This window comes from Phoca vitulina, unplaced genomic scaffold (genome assembly GCF_004348235.1).
Source record: "Phoca vitulina isolate PV1807 unplaced genomic scaffold, GSC_HSeal_1.0 scaffold22, whole genome shotgun sequence".
NCBI lineage: Eukaryota > Metazoa > Chordata > Mammalia > Carnivora > Phocidae > Phoca > Phoca vitulina.
Window position 1 is genome coordinate 34,882,690 of NW_022589725.1, and position 15,718 is coordinate 34,898,407.

The 15,718-nt window shown below is 44.8% G+C and overlaps 1 protein-coding gene across 1 annotated transcript; it reads left to right on the top strand.

Moving 5' to 3' along the window:
* The first annotated feature begins 11,355 nt into the window (after positions 1 to 11,355).
* CSTL1 (cystatin like 1) lies at positions 11,356 to 15,517 on the top strand. Its single transcript, XM_032419970.1, has 3 exons — positions 11,356 to 11,574; positions 14,513 to 14,623; positions 15,434 to 15,517. The coding sequence occupies exons 1-3, from the start codon at positions 11,356 to 11,358 to the stop codon at positions 15,515 to 15,517; spliced, it is 414 nt and encodes a 137-aa protein (XP_032275861.1).
* Positions 15,518 to 15,718: the final 201 nt, after the last annotated feature.

A 15,718-nucleotide genomic window follows, 5' to 3' on the forward strand; every position in this document is an offset into this window, starting at 1 on the left:
TTGTCGTTGTTGACACTCTGCGCCTGCTGCTGGCCTGCTCCCCAGGGCCAGCGGGCATCTCCAGCCGATGTCAGCCATGTCCTTCTGCTGCAGCTCCAGGGATGAGGGCTCAGGGTCTCGGGACTGCAGTTGTGGCTGCCACTGGTGGCCTAGGCAATGCTCCCCTGCAGCCGTGCTTGGGAGAGTAGTCATGCAGGTACCCAGACTGCAGATTGTTCCTTGCTGGGCCGGCTTTGAAGGGTTTCTGGGGGCAGGGTAGCTCTCAAATAGATTTGCTTCTTGTCAAGGTAATTTCTAGGTCAGCAGCCAGTTTAGAACAGAACAAGGAAGAGTTTAGATAGATAGATAGATAGATAGATAGATAGATAGATAGATAGATAAAAAAAAATATGGGGAGAAGAACCCAAATGATTGAGTCCTGTGTGTCAGGCACTGCTAGGTACCTTTTATAATAATCTGATGTTTTTACTATCATGTGATTTTACAGATGAGGTAACTAAGACTCCAAAGGAGCTGCCAAGAAACTGTGGAAGGGCAGCCCCACGTCTGACTCTGCTCTACAGCTCTCCTACTCTTCACGGCAGCCCCTGGCCCCACAGCGAGACCAGAACTGACCAGCCTGGATGTCTGGACTCAGTCTGCCTGGGCAGGGGATGGTCTACCTAGCTACTTGTCCTGGAACATGCCCAGCAGCCTGGGGCATGGATTCTCACCTGCTAGATGACCTCCAGGTCCCTTCCCATTTCGGGGAGTAATGGCACTCCGCTTTGGGTTTCCAAAAAGAAGCATATCATGATGAGCAATGGTTTTGACCAGACTGATGAGTGGTCTGTGCAGGCCCAAGAGAACTGGGGTCAAGGAAGAACCTGTGAAGTTCATCTGGGATGGAGGGGCAGTAATGACAAGGTAAGATAAAGGGGTAGATTAAAAGCCACAGCCAGGAAACTCCCAGTCTCCAGACTCCTCAGCCCACACAAGCAGAGCCATACTGCCTGCAGTGATAAGATACATTCTCCCTCTGTTTTCTGCTAATTTTTTTCCCTGGGAGCAGCCTGACAAAGAATTTCCAAGCCTGGCTGGCAACAGGCAAAACCAGGAAGTTGTGCAGCTCACAGACAACCCCCTGTGGCCTACCACCATGTCACCCACACACCACATAGCTGTGGGTTGATCTAAGACAAATCTCATGCCCTTGCCACTGTGACTGCTCCAGCAGTGGCCCTGCTACCAGGTTCAGCCTATGAGTCAGAAGGCCAGGTGTGCTGGGCTTTTGGGAAAGATGCTTATTCTTTCTTAAGCACCAACTACTAATGAGACTGACTGTCTTCCTCTGAACGGTGTAGCAACAAGTGAGAAGGTGGCCTGGCCCAGGCAGGTGGGAGATGCTGAGGTGCAGTCCTCACTATTCTCATACTTGCCCCCGTGTGGCTCTGGACAAGGACAGGTTTTTCTTTCTCAGTGCTCTGGGTGCAGTTATGGAAAGGGGCACAGTGGCAGCCCTGTCTGTTCCATAGGAAGCTCTGTGCTTATTCTTGCACACCCTTCATCCATCCATCCACCCATCCATCCATCCGTCTACCTGTCCATACATCTACTTGTTCATCCCCCCACTCCCCACTTATCCATCCATCTGTCTGTTCCTCTGTCCACCTGTCCACCCACTCATCTATCTGTCCATCCATCCATCCATCCATCCGTCCATCTACCTACCCAAATGGCTTTATTGAGGTATAATTGACATACAATAAACTGCACAACTTGATGAGTTTTGAGATCATCACTGTGAGATCATCACTATACTCCACACAATGAACACATCTGTCATCCAAAGTTTCCTCATGCCCCTTTGCATTCCCTCCCACCCACCCTTCCTTATTCCATGGACATACACAGACTCCATATTTCTTATAATTTCAGGCTATAACTGGGGCCCCCATTTTCCCTTCTTTTATTGACTAAAATGGGGCTCCTATTTTTCACTTTTCCTAGGTGAACATAACCAGCCCACCTTATGTACCTTTATTCCATGGATAATCAGGGTCCCCATTTTCCTCTTATCCCACGACTGTAACCAGACAATGTAATTTCCTATTATTCTATGGAAATAATTAGGTTCTCTATTTTCCTCTTGTTCTGTGGACATTACTGGGCCATATATAGAGCCAGGGCCTCTACTTCCCTGTTATTTTATGGATGTAACCGAGTTTTATTTACGAGATAATAGAAAATATATGTATTGGCCTCTGCCTCCAGTTCCTGGCACAGAACCCATGAAACCCTGTAATTTCCTAAGTGGTGAGAATACGAAGAGTGTCTTTTGCTCTAATATTTGGCCTTTGATCCCGGTTCCCAGCAGAGAGCTCCTAAAATCCTTGTATTTCCTGGGTGACAGGAGTGCCTTTTGTTCTAATGAGGTGACTTTGGGTGGGCTCCTGAATGGGGGCTGGTCACCAGACAGAACAACCCATGATTAGACACTTGGAATTTTCAGCCCTGCCCCCTATGCTTGTAAGAAGGGAGAAGGGCTAAAAATGGAGTCAATGATAGATCATGCCTATATGATGAAGTCTCCATAAAATCTTAAAAGTACAGGGTTTGGAGAGCTTCCAGGTTGGTCACCACATAAAGGTGCTGGGAAAGTTGCCCTCCGGGACAGGGCATGGAAGCCTTGCACCCATTCCCACATACCTTGTCCTACATATCCCTTCCATCTGGATGTTCATCTGTATCCTTTGTCATATCCTTTTACAATAAGCTGGGAAAAAGTGTTTCCCTGACTTCTACGAGCCACTCTAGCAAATTAATTGAACCCAGAAAGGGAGTCATGGGAACCTTGGATTTATCGCCAGTTGGTCATGAAGCACAGTTGACAACCTGGACTTGCACCTGGCATCTGAAGGTGGTGATAGTGGGGCAGTCTTGGACTAAGCCCTTCATCTGTGGGGTCTGATGCTGTCTCCAGGTAGAGTGGACTTATAGGACACCCAACTGGTGTTGGAGAGAATTTCTTGTGGGGAAAACCCCACATATTTGGCAGCCAGAAGTGTCAGAAAGTGTTTTGCAAGATAGAAAAGGAGACTTGCAGGAGAGAAATAACATAGGGAAGAGCTGAGGTTTTCCCTACCCAGATGGGAAGATGAGTTTTTCCTTTTTACCTACTTTCCCCTTTTCCATAGAAACATCCAGAGACCCTACTTTCTTTTCCACTAATTCCCTGGACATGACCAGGCTCCCTGTGTCCCCTATTAAATGGATATTATCAGCCCCCCTCCAATATCTTCCTTATAGACTTTCATAGACTTAACCAGGCCACATGTTTTCCCCTTATTCCATGGCCATGGCCATGTTTCCAATTTTCTTCTTATTCCTGAACGTCTAGGGCCTCTATTTTCCCTTTATTTCTTGGGAAGCAATCAGACCTCATGCTTTTCCTTATTTCATGGACATTATTAGGCTTCTTATTTTCCTCTTCATGCATGGACATGCCAGATCCCCTGTTTTCTCTTCTTTCGTGTATACAACTAGGGCTTTTTCTCACATTCCATGGATATAACCAGGGTCCCTATGTTCCCCTTACCACGTAGACATAGTCATTATCTCTGTTTCTTTTTTTATGGACACAACGGGGCTGCCTATTTTCTTTTCATTCCATGGATATGACCGAGGCATTCTGCTTGTCCCTTATTCCACTGACATAACCAGGCCCCCTACTTTCCCTGCATTACACGGACACACCCAGCCCTGTATTTTCTCCTCATTGCATGGAAATAATCAGGCCTAATATTTTCCCTTTCTATGAATTTTATCAGGCTCAGTATTTTTCTCTTAATTCATGGACATTGCCAGACCCCTTATTTTCACCATATTCCATGGACATGACAAGGGTCCCTCATTTCCCCTTCATTTTATGGGCATTATATCACTGCCTTTTCTCACAATCTATTCTGGATATAACCAGGCCATTCATTTTCTCTTTATTCCATAATCTTAACCAAGCCCCTGCTTATCCCTTATACCAAACATTATTGGAATCCTATTTTCTCCTCATTCCATGGACATAACCAAAACCACCATTTCCCCATCAAACTATGGAAATCATCCATCCTCCTGTATTTTTCCACTGATTCATGGATATAATGCTGATCCCTATCTTCAGCCTATCCCATGAATATTATCAGGTCTCCTATTTTTCACTTATTCCACGGATGTAACCAGGATACCTGTTTTCCCTTTAAGCATGGAATTGATGAGGCTTCTTATTTCCTCTCATTTCCATGGATGTGTTTATTTCTCTTTTTTTCCTTCTCCAGGGACAGGACCAGGGCCCCTGTCCCCCTCCTTCCATGGAAATAATCACTCTTCCTATTTTTCCTGAATCCATGGTGTGGTAGGCTGAATAATGACCCCCTGGAACATGTGAGCATTGTCTTATGTGGTAAAGAAGAAGTTTACAGATGTGATTAAGTTCAAGATCTTGAGATGGGCAGATCATTCTGGATTTCTCAGATGGGCGTTAAATACCATCCATATATCCTTATACGAGGGAGGCAGACAGAAGAGGGGGGCATATGCCCGCAGAAGCAGAGATTGGAGTGTTGTGGCCACAAGCCAAGGAATGAGGATAGCCAGTGGATTTTCCCCCAAAGCCTCTGGAGGGAGTATGGCCCTGCCAACACCTTGATTTTGGTCTAGTGAAAATGACTTCATATTTCTGGCCTCCAGAATTAAAATACAATATATTTCTGTGGTTTTAAGCCACAAAACTCATGTTAATTTGTTACAAAACCATGGGAAACTAGTATATATGGACACACTTGTACTCTCAATTTTCTTCTTATTCTGTGGACAATTTAGTGTGTTGAATTGTGTTCCCCAAAAATATATGCACAAGTCGTTGCCCCTAGTACCCATGAATGTGAACTTATTTGGATATAGAGTCTTTGCAGATATAATTAAGTTAAGGATCTTGAGATGAGATCACATTGGATTTAGGGTAGGTCCCAAATCCAATGACTGGCATTCTTAAGAGAAAGGTGGGAGAGATTTGAGATAAAGAGACAGATGAGAAGGCCATGTGGAGAGAGGTGAGATTGGAGTTATGCCACCATAAGCCAAAGAACTCCAGGTGTGGCAGATATGGTCCCCTTTTTCTGTTTTATTCTATGGGCATAGCCAGGGTCTATATATTTTTTCTTATTCCATGCAAATTACTGGGGATTCATTTCCCCCTAACTTTATGGATATAACCAAGGTACATATTTCTTTAAGTAGATCAATTTTTTATGTATTTGGCCCCATGTTCATAGATTTTCTGATATGGTCCATTGAATATTACTTTTCCTTCCTCAGGTCCACAGTCCAATGGGTATAGCTCAGGTTTCCAAGGCAGTCTGCACACACATTACTCAGAACCCTTATGCATCTATTTGACAATGGTGCTCCTGCAGCTTTGGCTCAGGGTATTCCAAAGTGGCCACTTCCGTCAGCTGGACAAGTCTTACAAAGCAGGCTTTGAGGGCCAGGGGTGATGTTGTAACAGGTCCTAGTAGGATTTTCACACTGGAGGGTGGCCTGGGTCCCAGGGCATTTGGGGTCTGACAGACCATGGGCTTCAGTGTGTGGGTTCAGAGTCTTGAAAGAATCACCCAGAAGATGTTTCCGAGCACTGACTGATGCCTGACCTGGGAACAGGTTGTTTGGTACATGGATTTAGTTTCCACCACAGACCAAGATTAGTAGTTTTTCCCATTCTCATATTATAGATGAAGAAACTGAGGCTCAGAGATTAACTGTCTCTCCGAGTCACCCAGCAAGGGAGCTGAACCCAGGAGAGTTGGATTGCAAGGTAGTACTGCATGTGTGCTCCTTCCCAAAGACTAAGGTCCTATTTATTTTTGAACATTTTAACCTTTATTTTGTGGAATTTAAGAAACAAAACAGATGAACATGGGGAAAGGGAGGAAAAATAAAATAAGATGAAAATCCAGCTATTGCATTATTAGGTATTTACCCCAAAGATACAGATGTAGTAGGGGCACCTGCACCCCAATGTTCATAGCAGCAATGTCTACAATAGTCAAATTGTGGGAGGAGCTGAGATGTCCTTCAGCAGATGAATGGGTAAAGGAGATGTGGTTTATATATACAATGGAATATTACTCAGCCATCAGAAAGGATGAATATTTACCATTTACATCGACATGGATGGAACTGGAGGGTATTATGCTATGTGAAATAAGTCAATTGGAGAAAGACAAATATATGGTTTCACTCATGTGTGGAATATAAGAAATAGCGCAGAGGATCATAGGGGAAGGGAGGAAAACTGAATGGGAAGAAATCAGAGAGGTAGACAAACCATGAGAGACTCTTCACTCTAGGAAACAAACTGAAGGTTGCTGGAGGGGTGGTGGGTGGGGGGATGGGGTAACTGGGTGGTGGGCATTGGGAAGGGCATGTGATGTGATGAGCACTGGGTGTTATATGCAACTAATGAATTGTTGAACATTACATCTGAAACTAAGGATGAAACGTGTTAGTTAATTGAATTTATTTATTTTTATTTTTTTATTATGTTATGTTAGTCACCATATGGTACATCATTAGTTTTTTTTTTCTGTTGCCTTTTTAAAAAAATTTTTATTGTTATGTTAATCACCATACGTTACATCATTAGTTTTTGATGTAGTGTTCCATGATTCATTGTTTGCGTATAACACCCAGTGCTCCATGCAATCCATGCCCCCCTTAATACCCATCACCGGGCTAACCCATCTCCCCACCCGCCTCCCCTCTAAAACCCTCAGTTTGTTTCCCAGAGTCCATAATCTCTCATGGTTCGTCTGTCCCTCTGATTTCCCCCCCTTCATTTTCCCCTTCCTTCTCCTAATGTCCTCCATGCTATTCCTTATGTTCCACAAATAAGTGAAACCATATGATAATTGACTTTCTCTGCTTGACTTATTTCACTTAGCATAATCTCCTCCTGTTCCATTCATGTTGATGCAAAAGCCTTTCTGATGGCTGAGTAATATTCCATTGTATATATGGACCACATCTTCTTTTTTTTTTTTTTTTAATTTTTTTATTGTTATGTTAATCCCCATACATTACATCATTAGTTTTAGATATAGTGTTCCATGATTCATTGTTTGTGCATAACACCCAGTGCTCCATGCAGAACGTGCCCTCCTCAATACCCATCACCAGGCTAACCCATCCTCCCAACCCCCTCCCCTCTAGAACCCTCAGTTTGTTTTTCAGAGTCCTTTGTCTCTCATGGTTCTTCTCCTCCTCCGATTTCCCCCCCTTCATTCTTCCCCTCCTGCTACATTCTTCTTATTCTTCTTTTCTTTCTTAACATATATTGCATTATTTGTTTCAGAGGTACAGATCTGAGATTCAACAGTCCTGCACAATTCACAGCGCTTACCAGAACACATACCCTCCCCAGTGTCCATCACCCAGTCACCCCATCCCTCCCACCCCACCCCCCACTCCAGCAACCCTCAGTTTGTTTCCTGAGATTAAGAATTCCTCATATCAGTGAGGTCATATGATACATGTCTTTCTCTGTTTGACTTATTTCGCTCAGCATAATACCCTCCAGTTCCATCCACGTCGTTGCAAATGGCAAGATCTTATTCCTTTTGATGGCTGCATAATATTCCATTGTATATATATACCACATCTTCTTTATCCATTCATCTGTTGATGGACATCTCGGCTCTTTCCACAGTTTGGCTATTGTGGACATTGCTGCTATAAACATCGGGGTGCACGTAGCCTTTCGGGTCCCTACTTTTGTATCTTTGGGGTAAATACCCAGTAGTGCAATTGCTGGATCATATGGTAGCTCTATTTTCAACTTTTTGAGGAACCTCCATACTGTTTTCCAGAGTGGCTGCACCAGCTTGCATTCCCACCAACAGTGTAGGAGGGTTCCCCTTTCTCCACATCCCCGCCAACATCTGTCATTTCCTGACTTGTTAATTTTAGCCATTCTGACTGGTGTGAGGTGGTATCTCATTGAGGTTTTGATTTGGATTTCCCTGATGCCGAGCGATATTGAACACTTTTTCATGTGTCTGTTGGCCATTTGGATGTCTTCTTTGGAAAAATGTCTGTTCATGTCTTCTGCCCATTTCTTGATTGGATTCTTTGTTCTTTTGGTGTTGAGTTTGATGAGTTCTTTATAGATTTTGGATACTAGCCCTTTATCTGATATGTCATTTGCAAATATCTTCTCCCATTCTGTCAGTTGTCTTTTGGTTTTGTTGACTGTTTCCTTTGCTTTGCAAAAGCTTTTTATCTTGATGAAGTCCCAATAGTTCATTTTTGCCCTTGCTTCCCTTGCCTTTGGCGATGTTTCTAGGAAGAAGTTGCTGCGGCTGAGGTCGAAGAGGTTGCTGCCTGTGTTCTCCTTTAGGATTTTGATGGACTCCTGTCTCACATTGAGGTCTTTCAACCATTTGGAGTCTATTTTTGTGTGTGGTGTAAGGAAATGGTCCAGTTTCATTCTTCTGCATGTGGCTGTCCAATTTTCCCAACACCATTTGTTGAAGAGACTGTCTTTTTTCCATTGGACATTCTTTCCTGCTTTGTCAAAGATTAGTTGACCATAGAGTTGAGGGTCCATTTCTGGGCTCTCTATTCTGTTCCATTGATCTATGTGTCTGTTTTTGTGCCAGTACCATACTGTCTTGATGATGACAGCTTTGTAGTAGAGCTGGAAGTCTGGAATTGTGATGCCGCCAGCTTTGCTTTTCTTTTTCAACATTCCTCTGGCTATGCGGGGTCTTTTCTGGTTCCATACAAATTTGAGGATTATTTGTTCCATTTCTTTGAAGAAAGTAGATGGTATTTTGATGGGGATTGCATTGAATGTGTAGATTGCTCTAGGTAGGATTGACATCTTCACAATATTTGTTCTTCCGATCCATGAGCATGGAACGTTTTTCCATTTCTTTGTGTCTTCCTCAATTTCTTTCATGAGTATTTTATAGTTTTCTGAGTACAGATCCTTTGCCTCTTTGGACCACATCTTCTTTATCCATTCATCTGTTGAAGGGCATCTCGGCTCTTTCCACAGTTTGGCTATTGTGGACATTGCTGCTATGAACATTGCAGTGCATGTGGCCCTTCTTTTCACTACATCTATATCTTTGGGGTAAATGCCCAGTAGTGCAATTCCTGGGTCATAGGGTGGCTCTATTTTTAGCTTTTTGAGGAACCTCCACACTGTTTTCCAAAGTGGCTGTATCAACTTGCATTCCCACCAACAGTGTAAGAGGGTTCCCCTTTCTCCACAACCTCTCCAACATTTGTTGTTTCTTACCTTGTCAATTTTTGCCATTCTAACTGGTGTAAGGTAGTATCTCAATGTGGTTTTGATTTGAATTTCCCTGATGGCTAATGATGATGAACATTTTTTCATGCTTCTGTTAGCCATTTGTATGTCTTCTTTGGAGAAGTGTCCATGTCTTCTGCCCATTTTTTGACTTGATTATTTGTTTTTTGGGTGTTGAGTTTGAGAAGTTATTTATAGATCTTGGATACCAGCCCTTTATCTGTAGTGTCATTTGCAAATATCTAATTAAAAAAATAAGATGAAAACAAAGAGGGAGGAAAGTCATAAGAGACTCTTAACTCTAGGAAACAAACTGAGGGTTGCTAAAGAGAATTCTATCCCTGAAACTAATAATATAGTATATGTTAACTAAATTGAATTTAAACAAAAAAAATTAAAAAATTAACCTTTATTTTGAAATAATTTCATACTTACAAAAAGGTTACAAAAATAACATAAAATATTCACCCCAAATGTTAGCATCTCATGTAAGTACAGTGCGAAGGTAAAAACTAGGGAGTTAACATCGGTGCAGTGCTATGAACTGATCTACAGACTTGATTCACATTTCATCATTTGTCCCACTAATTCTTTTTTTCTGCTGCAGGACCCCATTCAGGATCCCACCTTAACAAAAGTTTTAAAAATGTGGAGTTATTACAGGCTTCTGGATGCAGGTGATGGGTTCAGGGCATGTTACCCCCAAATTTGGCACTTTGGTGCATTGAAGATCTTAAGCCTAAGGAGTTTGAGAAAATGGCGACGCAGGAAGGACAATCTGATCATCCCCCACCCCCCACCCGGAGACCTTCTTCCCTAAAAACAGAAGATAAATCTCCCATGTGAAAGGTACCTTCCATGTACCAGGAAGATGGAGGACACCCTTATACCCAGAGATGGAGGATAAGGCTGTATAAACAAACCTTGTTATCTCTTCACCATTTATTATTCCTAGTCCAAACCCCCTTGTCTTGTCTATTCTTCACACATTTATTGTTTCTTTGTCTACAGGGTATATAAGCTTTTTGTTCTGGCCACTTCTTCACGTCTTCATTTTCTTGTGAAGGCTCCATCCATATACAAAATGTCAATAAAACCTGTATGCTTTTCTCCTGTTAGTTTAATTCTTAGGTCCAGCCAGAGACCCAAAGAGGGTTGAGGAAAATTTTCCCTGCCCCAAATAAGCAACACCTAACCTTCAGGGGTCTTCAGGATTAATTTATGAACAAGGATCAGAGTTTATTCCCTCCTCACAGGGAGGCTAATATTACCTCACAAAGATCTGCTGGGGTCACACCAACATAGCAAGAGCTAGTGCCAGGGCCTGCAGGTACAGTGGGATCCAGCAGGCAGAAATCTGTGGTGAGAAAGGAGGCAGGAGAGTAAAGAGAACCTAGCTCTAAAGGAGGCATAGGGAATAGTTGATGGCTGGGTTAAACAGGTAGAATCCACAATAGGTAAGTAGAATGTATCACGCCCTGTCCCATATCTTGATTCCTCATATCCCAGTTCAAATATTACCTTCTCCATAAGTCTTCCCCAATTCCCACCAATGGCGCTTCTCTGTCCCATATACTTCTTATGGCATAGCACTATAAAGCTCTGTTCTGGGGCCTTTCTTCCTCAATAAATATGAAGGCAAAGAGAGGGCCTTGCCCATCTTGCTGGTGTTTAGAAATTACACTTGCCTGAATAATGGAAGAACCAAGTGGGTATCATAAATGTGTGGAAAATGTACAAACCTGAAAGAGACTTGAGCAACCACGCAGGGAGATTTCCTGGGTTGGTCCTTTGGTCAGATTGGGGGCAGAACCCTGAAAGGATAAGGCTGGGGTCTCAATCTCAATTGGGGGCAGAGCCCTGAAAGGATAAGGCTGAGGTCTCTGGTTGCAGGTGATGGGCAAGCCCACTGGGCAAAGACCGCTGCGGGAGGGTGAGTGAGTTGCATTCTGGCTCCAACCCCGCCCTGGCAGGTGCAGTGGATAGGAGGTTTCTGAGGCTGCAAGATGGGAGTTGGATGCTGGAGGAACCCTCTGTTGCTGTTGGCTGCCCTGGTCCTGGAAGCCAGACTAGGTCATTTTCAAAGGTGGGAAGGCTTCCAGGAGAAGTCCATGAGCAAGACAAACATGAATTCAACGCTCCAATTCTTCATGGAAACCTACAACAATGCTAGCAATGACACCTACTTATTTCAAGTCGACAAGCTACTTCGAAGTCAGATGCAGGTTTGTGCCTCAGTTCCTGTGGATGTGGGCAGGGCCCACTTGGACATCCAGGGACATGGTATGGCTCCCAGAGAGAATCAAGTGATGGTTTCACCAAGGTGGGGGAGGCTTCATTTGGGATGAGCATGCTTTGGAGTTATTTGGACCCCAGACTTGCCTTCACCATGCTTTGAAATGCTAGCCGAATGACTGGAATGAAACCTTACTCTGTTACTCTTGGTCTGAAGTAAAAACAGCTTCTGAGGTTCTCAACTGTTCTTTCTTGGGAAGAATTGCCTTTTGTTCTGAAATTCATCCTACCAGAGTGACACTGACGAAGATGACTTTGTTTCTGCTTTGGTGAAATATAAATGTTCTCTGTAGGTTCCCCCTCAACATAGTTTTTCAGTGTCCAGGGCTGTCAAGTCTGAACTTTCTAGTTGTATTCTATAGAAATCTGGGATTGCACAGGGCATTTTTTTGGGGTGGAAAGGAGAAAGGGGAGTGAGAAACAGACTTCAACCAGATCATCTCTCTTTTTATGTGTTTTGCATACAAAGTTTTTTTGAAATACATCAATTGAGGGTGATTGAGGAAAGAAAAATTGTTTGAAAACCACTTTCGTGGGTCCAACTTCCCTTCAAGTTTACATAGTAAACTATATGTTAGTTAGGGCAGAAGCAATAGCACATTTTAGTTCAATTAACCCGATTTGGAAAAAAAAAAAATGACAGAAGAAAATGTCTCTGGCCCGGAGAGAGGGGCAGTGGGAACAGGAGAAACCAGCAAGGGTGGGGCGCAGAGAGGGGCAGGCAGTGTTAGTGTGACACAAAGCAGGCCTGACGTCACAATGTGGACATCAGCCTGTCCCTGTTTCAGTCACATACTCTTGCCCCAAGATGGTGGCTCATCAGGCCCACAAACACTGAGGTGACTTGGACACAAGGTGGCGGCTGTTGACCAAAATTCTTGCCAAGTTGGCTTGTTCTCCCAGGTCATGGTTCCCAAGGATAAATCTGAGACTCCCAGGAGGTCTGTCTTGTGGAATCAGTCCATTATCATTAACAGTTAACTCTCGAAGAATAGTTTATGAACAGCCTTTTAATGTCATTCAGATGGATAAAAGAACAGAGTGTGTGTGCCCCGACGTAGCTAGGTGACCTGAGTCCTTTCGCCACATGATTGTTTGCGTCCTAATACCCCACAGAGGGGTATAGGAGGTGGGCCTGATGAGCTGCCTGCACCCAGGTTCTAGGTCCCTCTAATTGTGAGATCTATGTCAAGCGCCATTCATACTCTCCAGGCCTGTTTCCTCACCTGCAAGTGGGCAGAATAAGAGTGAAGCCTCACCCGTGAAAATATTTGTATGACTATGATGATTCCTCTTATTACCTAGCAATCCAGTCTAATAATGAATGCTAAAACACTTTGCACACTGGAATGTCAGTAAAATTTATGGCCAGTGTTTTAGATTTTTCATACCTATGGAGTATGCTGAAGGTCAGTGTGAAAGCCCTGCAAGATGCCAACACCTGGATGGAACCGTCGTCCTTTGATGAAGAGCTTGGAGCCCTGCATCCTGAGGTTCTTCAGGTGGCAGATGCTGGGACCAAGATGGCCATAATGCCCTCAGGCCTCCTTCCCCCCCACCCTCCACCGCAACCACCCTGGGCTTTTCTGGGGGCACTTTCCTCTAGGGGGCAGTGTGGCTGCTCTCTCCCTCTACCACCACCAGGGAGAGTACCAAGCCCTCTCTGTTGGTTTGACCCTAACATAGGGACAAGGAAGCAGGGAACTTCCAGGAGCTTCTCCCCTCCCCAGGGCAGAGCTCTCTATCCTGTGTGTTGACTTGAGGGACCCAGCCGTTTCCAACAGAGGACATGAATCACCAAAGCATTTGTTGGAGTTTCACTTCAGGGTGCAGGTCCTGCCACAAAAGGCTTTCCCAGCATCCCTGCCCTCACAGTCCTTACAGCCTGGCACTTGATCATGAGCACAGCAAGACAGATCTCAACAGCTGGGAATAGCCCTGGTGTGTGTTCTCCATGGTTTACACATTCACTGTTTGCATACACCCTAGGAGGAAATTGGCACTCTTCTTCCCATTCTCTAGATGAGGAAACTGAGTCAGAGAGGTGGCAGGGCTTGGCCAAGGAGATAAAGTTAGCAGGGGATAAAGCCAGAACTCGAGCACAGTTCTTCTGTCTTCAGTTCTGTTGCTTTCCTAACTCCATAGCTGCTTCAGAGTAATGTTCCCCACACTTTGCTAAAACACTTAATAATTCGTAATAAATTATTTTAAAATTTGCTTTGTGCATTCAGTGAGATGCATGCTTCTCTTTAGCCCATGCAACAACTCCTTGAGCAGGCACAATTATTATCTGGACTCTGTAGTTGAAGAAAGGGAGGCTGCTGGGCATTTGCTCAAGGGTGCAGTGTTAGTAGGAGGGAAATGAATGCCCCAAATCAATTCAGTTTCTAAGCCTGTGTTTTTTAGCTGTGTTTTTAAACTGCTTTCCATCAGGTTGGTTGGGAAGGAGAGTAGGGATGGAGGAAAAGGATGAACCGGAGGGACAAGATGTACCCCTATGCATTCTGAGGATCATGTGTATAGATATGGGGGGGTATTCTGGGGCTGCTGGGCAGCCAAGCTCAATGTCTTGCCAATCCCTCATCCTGAGGATACAAGGGAGACAAGTGAGAAGCCATCTGTGACTGCAAAAGTGAGGCCAGTCCAGAGCAAGGGGAAGGGCTCTGCACATGCTGGGGGCCGACCAAGGGCCTCAGCTGTCACTGTGCATCCTCCAGCTGGGAGGAGAAGAGGGAGCCATGCTTTTACTGGATGAGCTCTGGAAACAGGGATTGTGGCTCCTGGGGCTTCATCTCCTAGCTTTTCCTGGGGAGGGTCAGCAACTGGATGCTTGGAGTCAACACTAACAGTGTTGCTGTTTCTCGGTAGCTCACGACTGGAGTGGAGTATATGGTAACTGTGAAGATTAGCCGGACCAAATGCAAGAGGAATAGCACAAGTAATTCATGCCCCATTCAAAGCAAAAAGAAGCTGAAAAAGGTGTGTGGTGGCAGTCATCTGAGCAGGGATTGTATCACTTCTCAGCCTTTTGGCTAAGATCAAGTGGAGCAGGGACTTGTGATCAAAGGGGGAAAAGTAAACTTTTAAAAAGTAGACCAAAAGTGGACATTGACAGCTTTTCTAGCTGTGTAGATATGGGCCTTAGGGCTGCCTGATGCCATTGGAGGTGCCCAGAGGTGGGAGGAAGGCTCTCTAATTGGGCAGTCTCCCCACCCTGAGCTGTCATAGCCCCGGCCCCTGGCAGTCTCACCCCTGCCCCCTCAGGTGGAAGTGGTTTCCTTTCCCTGGGGCTTCGCTCTGCTCTCGGCTCATACTCTCTATATCCCTGGGAATTGTCTAGTTTCCTTCTTGTCTTCCAACCTCTGCCCATCTTTTCTGGCTTTTCCCAGTACCACCTGGTGCAACCACCTGCAAGCTGGCAGACACGAGGGACATTCTGTGCCTGAGTGCAGGAGCAGGAGGACTGGGGCTGTGGGCAGTGCAGCTGTCCCAGGCTGTCCTGCCCAGACTTCATCCCAGCATCTGGCTGGGCTGCAGGCTCCAGGCTCCAGACCTGTTTCAGGTCCCAATGACTGGGCAGGGGGCACCCAGGGTGACATCCCTGTTCAGGCCGGCCCCACTCTGCCCCCACTATGTGACTGTGAACAGATCCCCCTCACCCATGTGGTCATTGAGCAGATACAGAGACTGGTCCAGATTCCCCAGATAAGGGCTTGTTGGGGGGCAGGAGCTTTTTGTTCACCTTCAAAAAATATTTCCCTGAAGGCTGTTTTCTTTCTCCTTCCACAGAGTTTCATTTGTGATTTTTTGGTGTACACTGTGCCCTGGATGAACTATTACCAACTCTGGAACAACTCTTGTCTGGAGGCTTGAATGCATTGGTGCAAAGATGTTTGATAAAAACTTAGATGGTCACACTGTGCACTTTCTATTAGACTTCTGAAGGGCCTCATCCCCCTCAGCAGGATCTCCACACACCTGCTTGTACTCATGCACACATGCACACTCACATATGTGCATGTGCACACTCACAACGCACTCATACACAGACACACTCACACATATGCAGACACA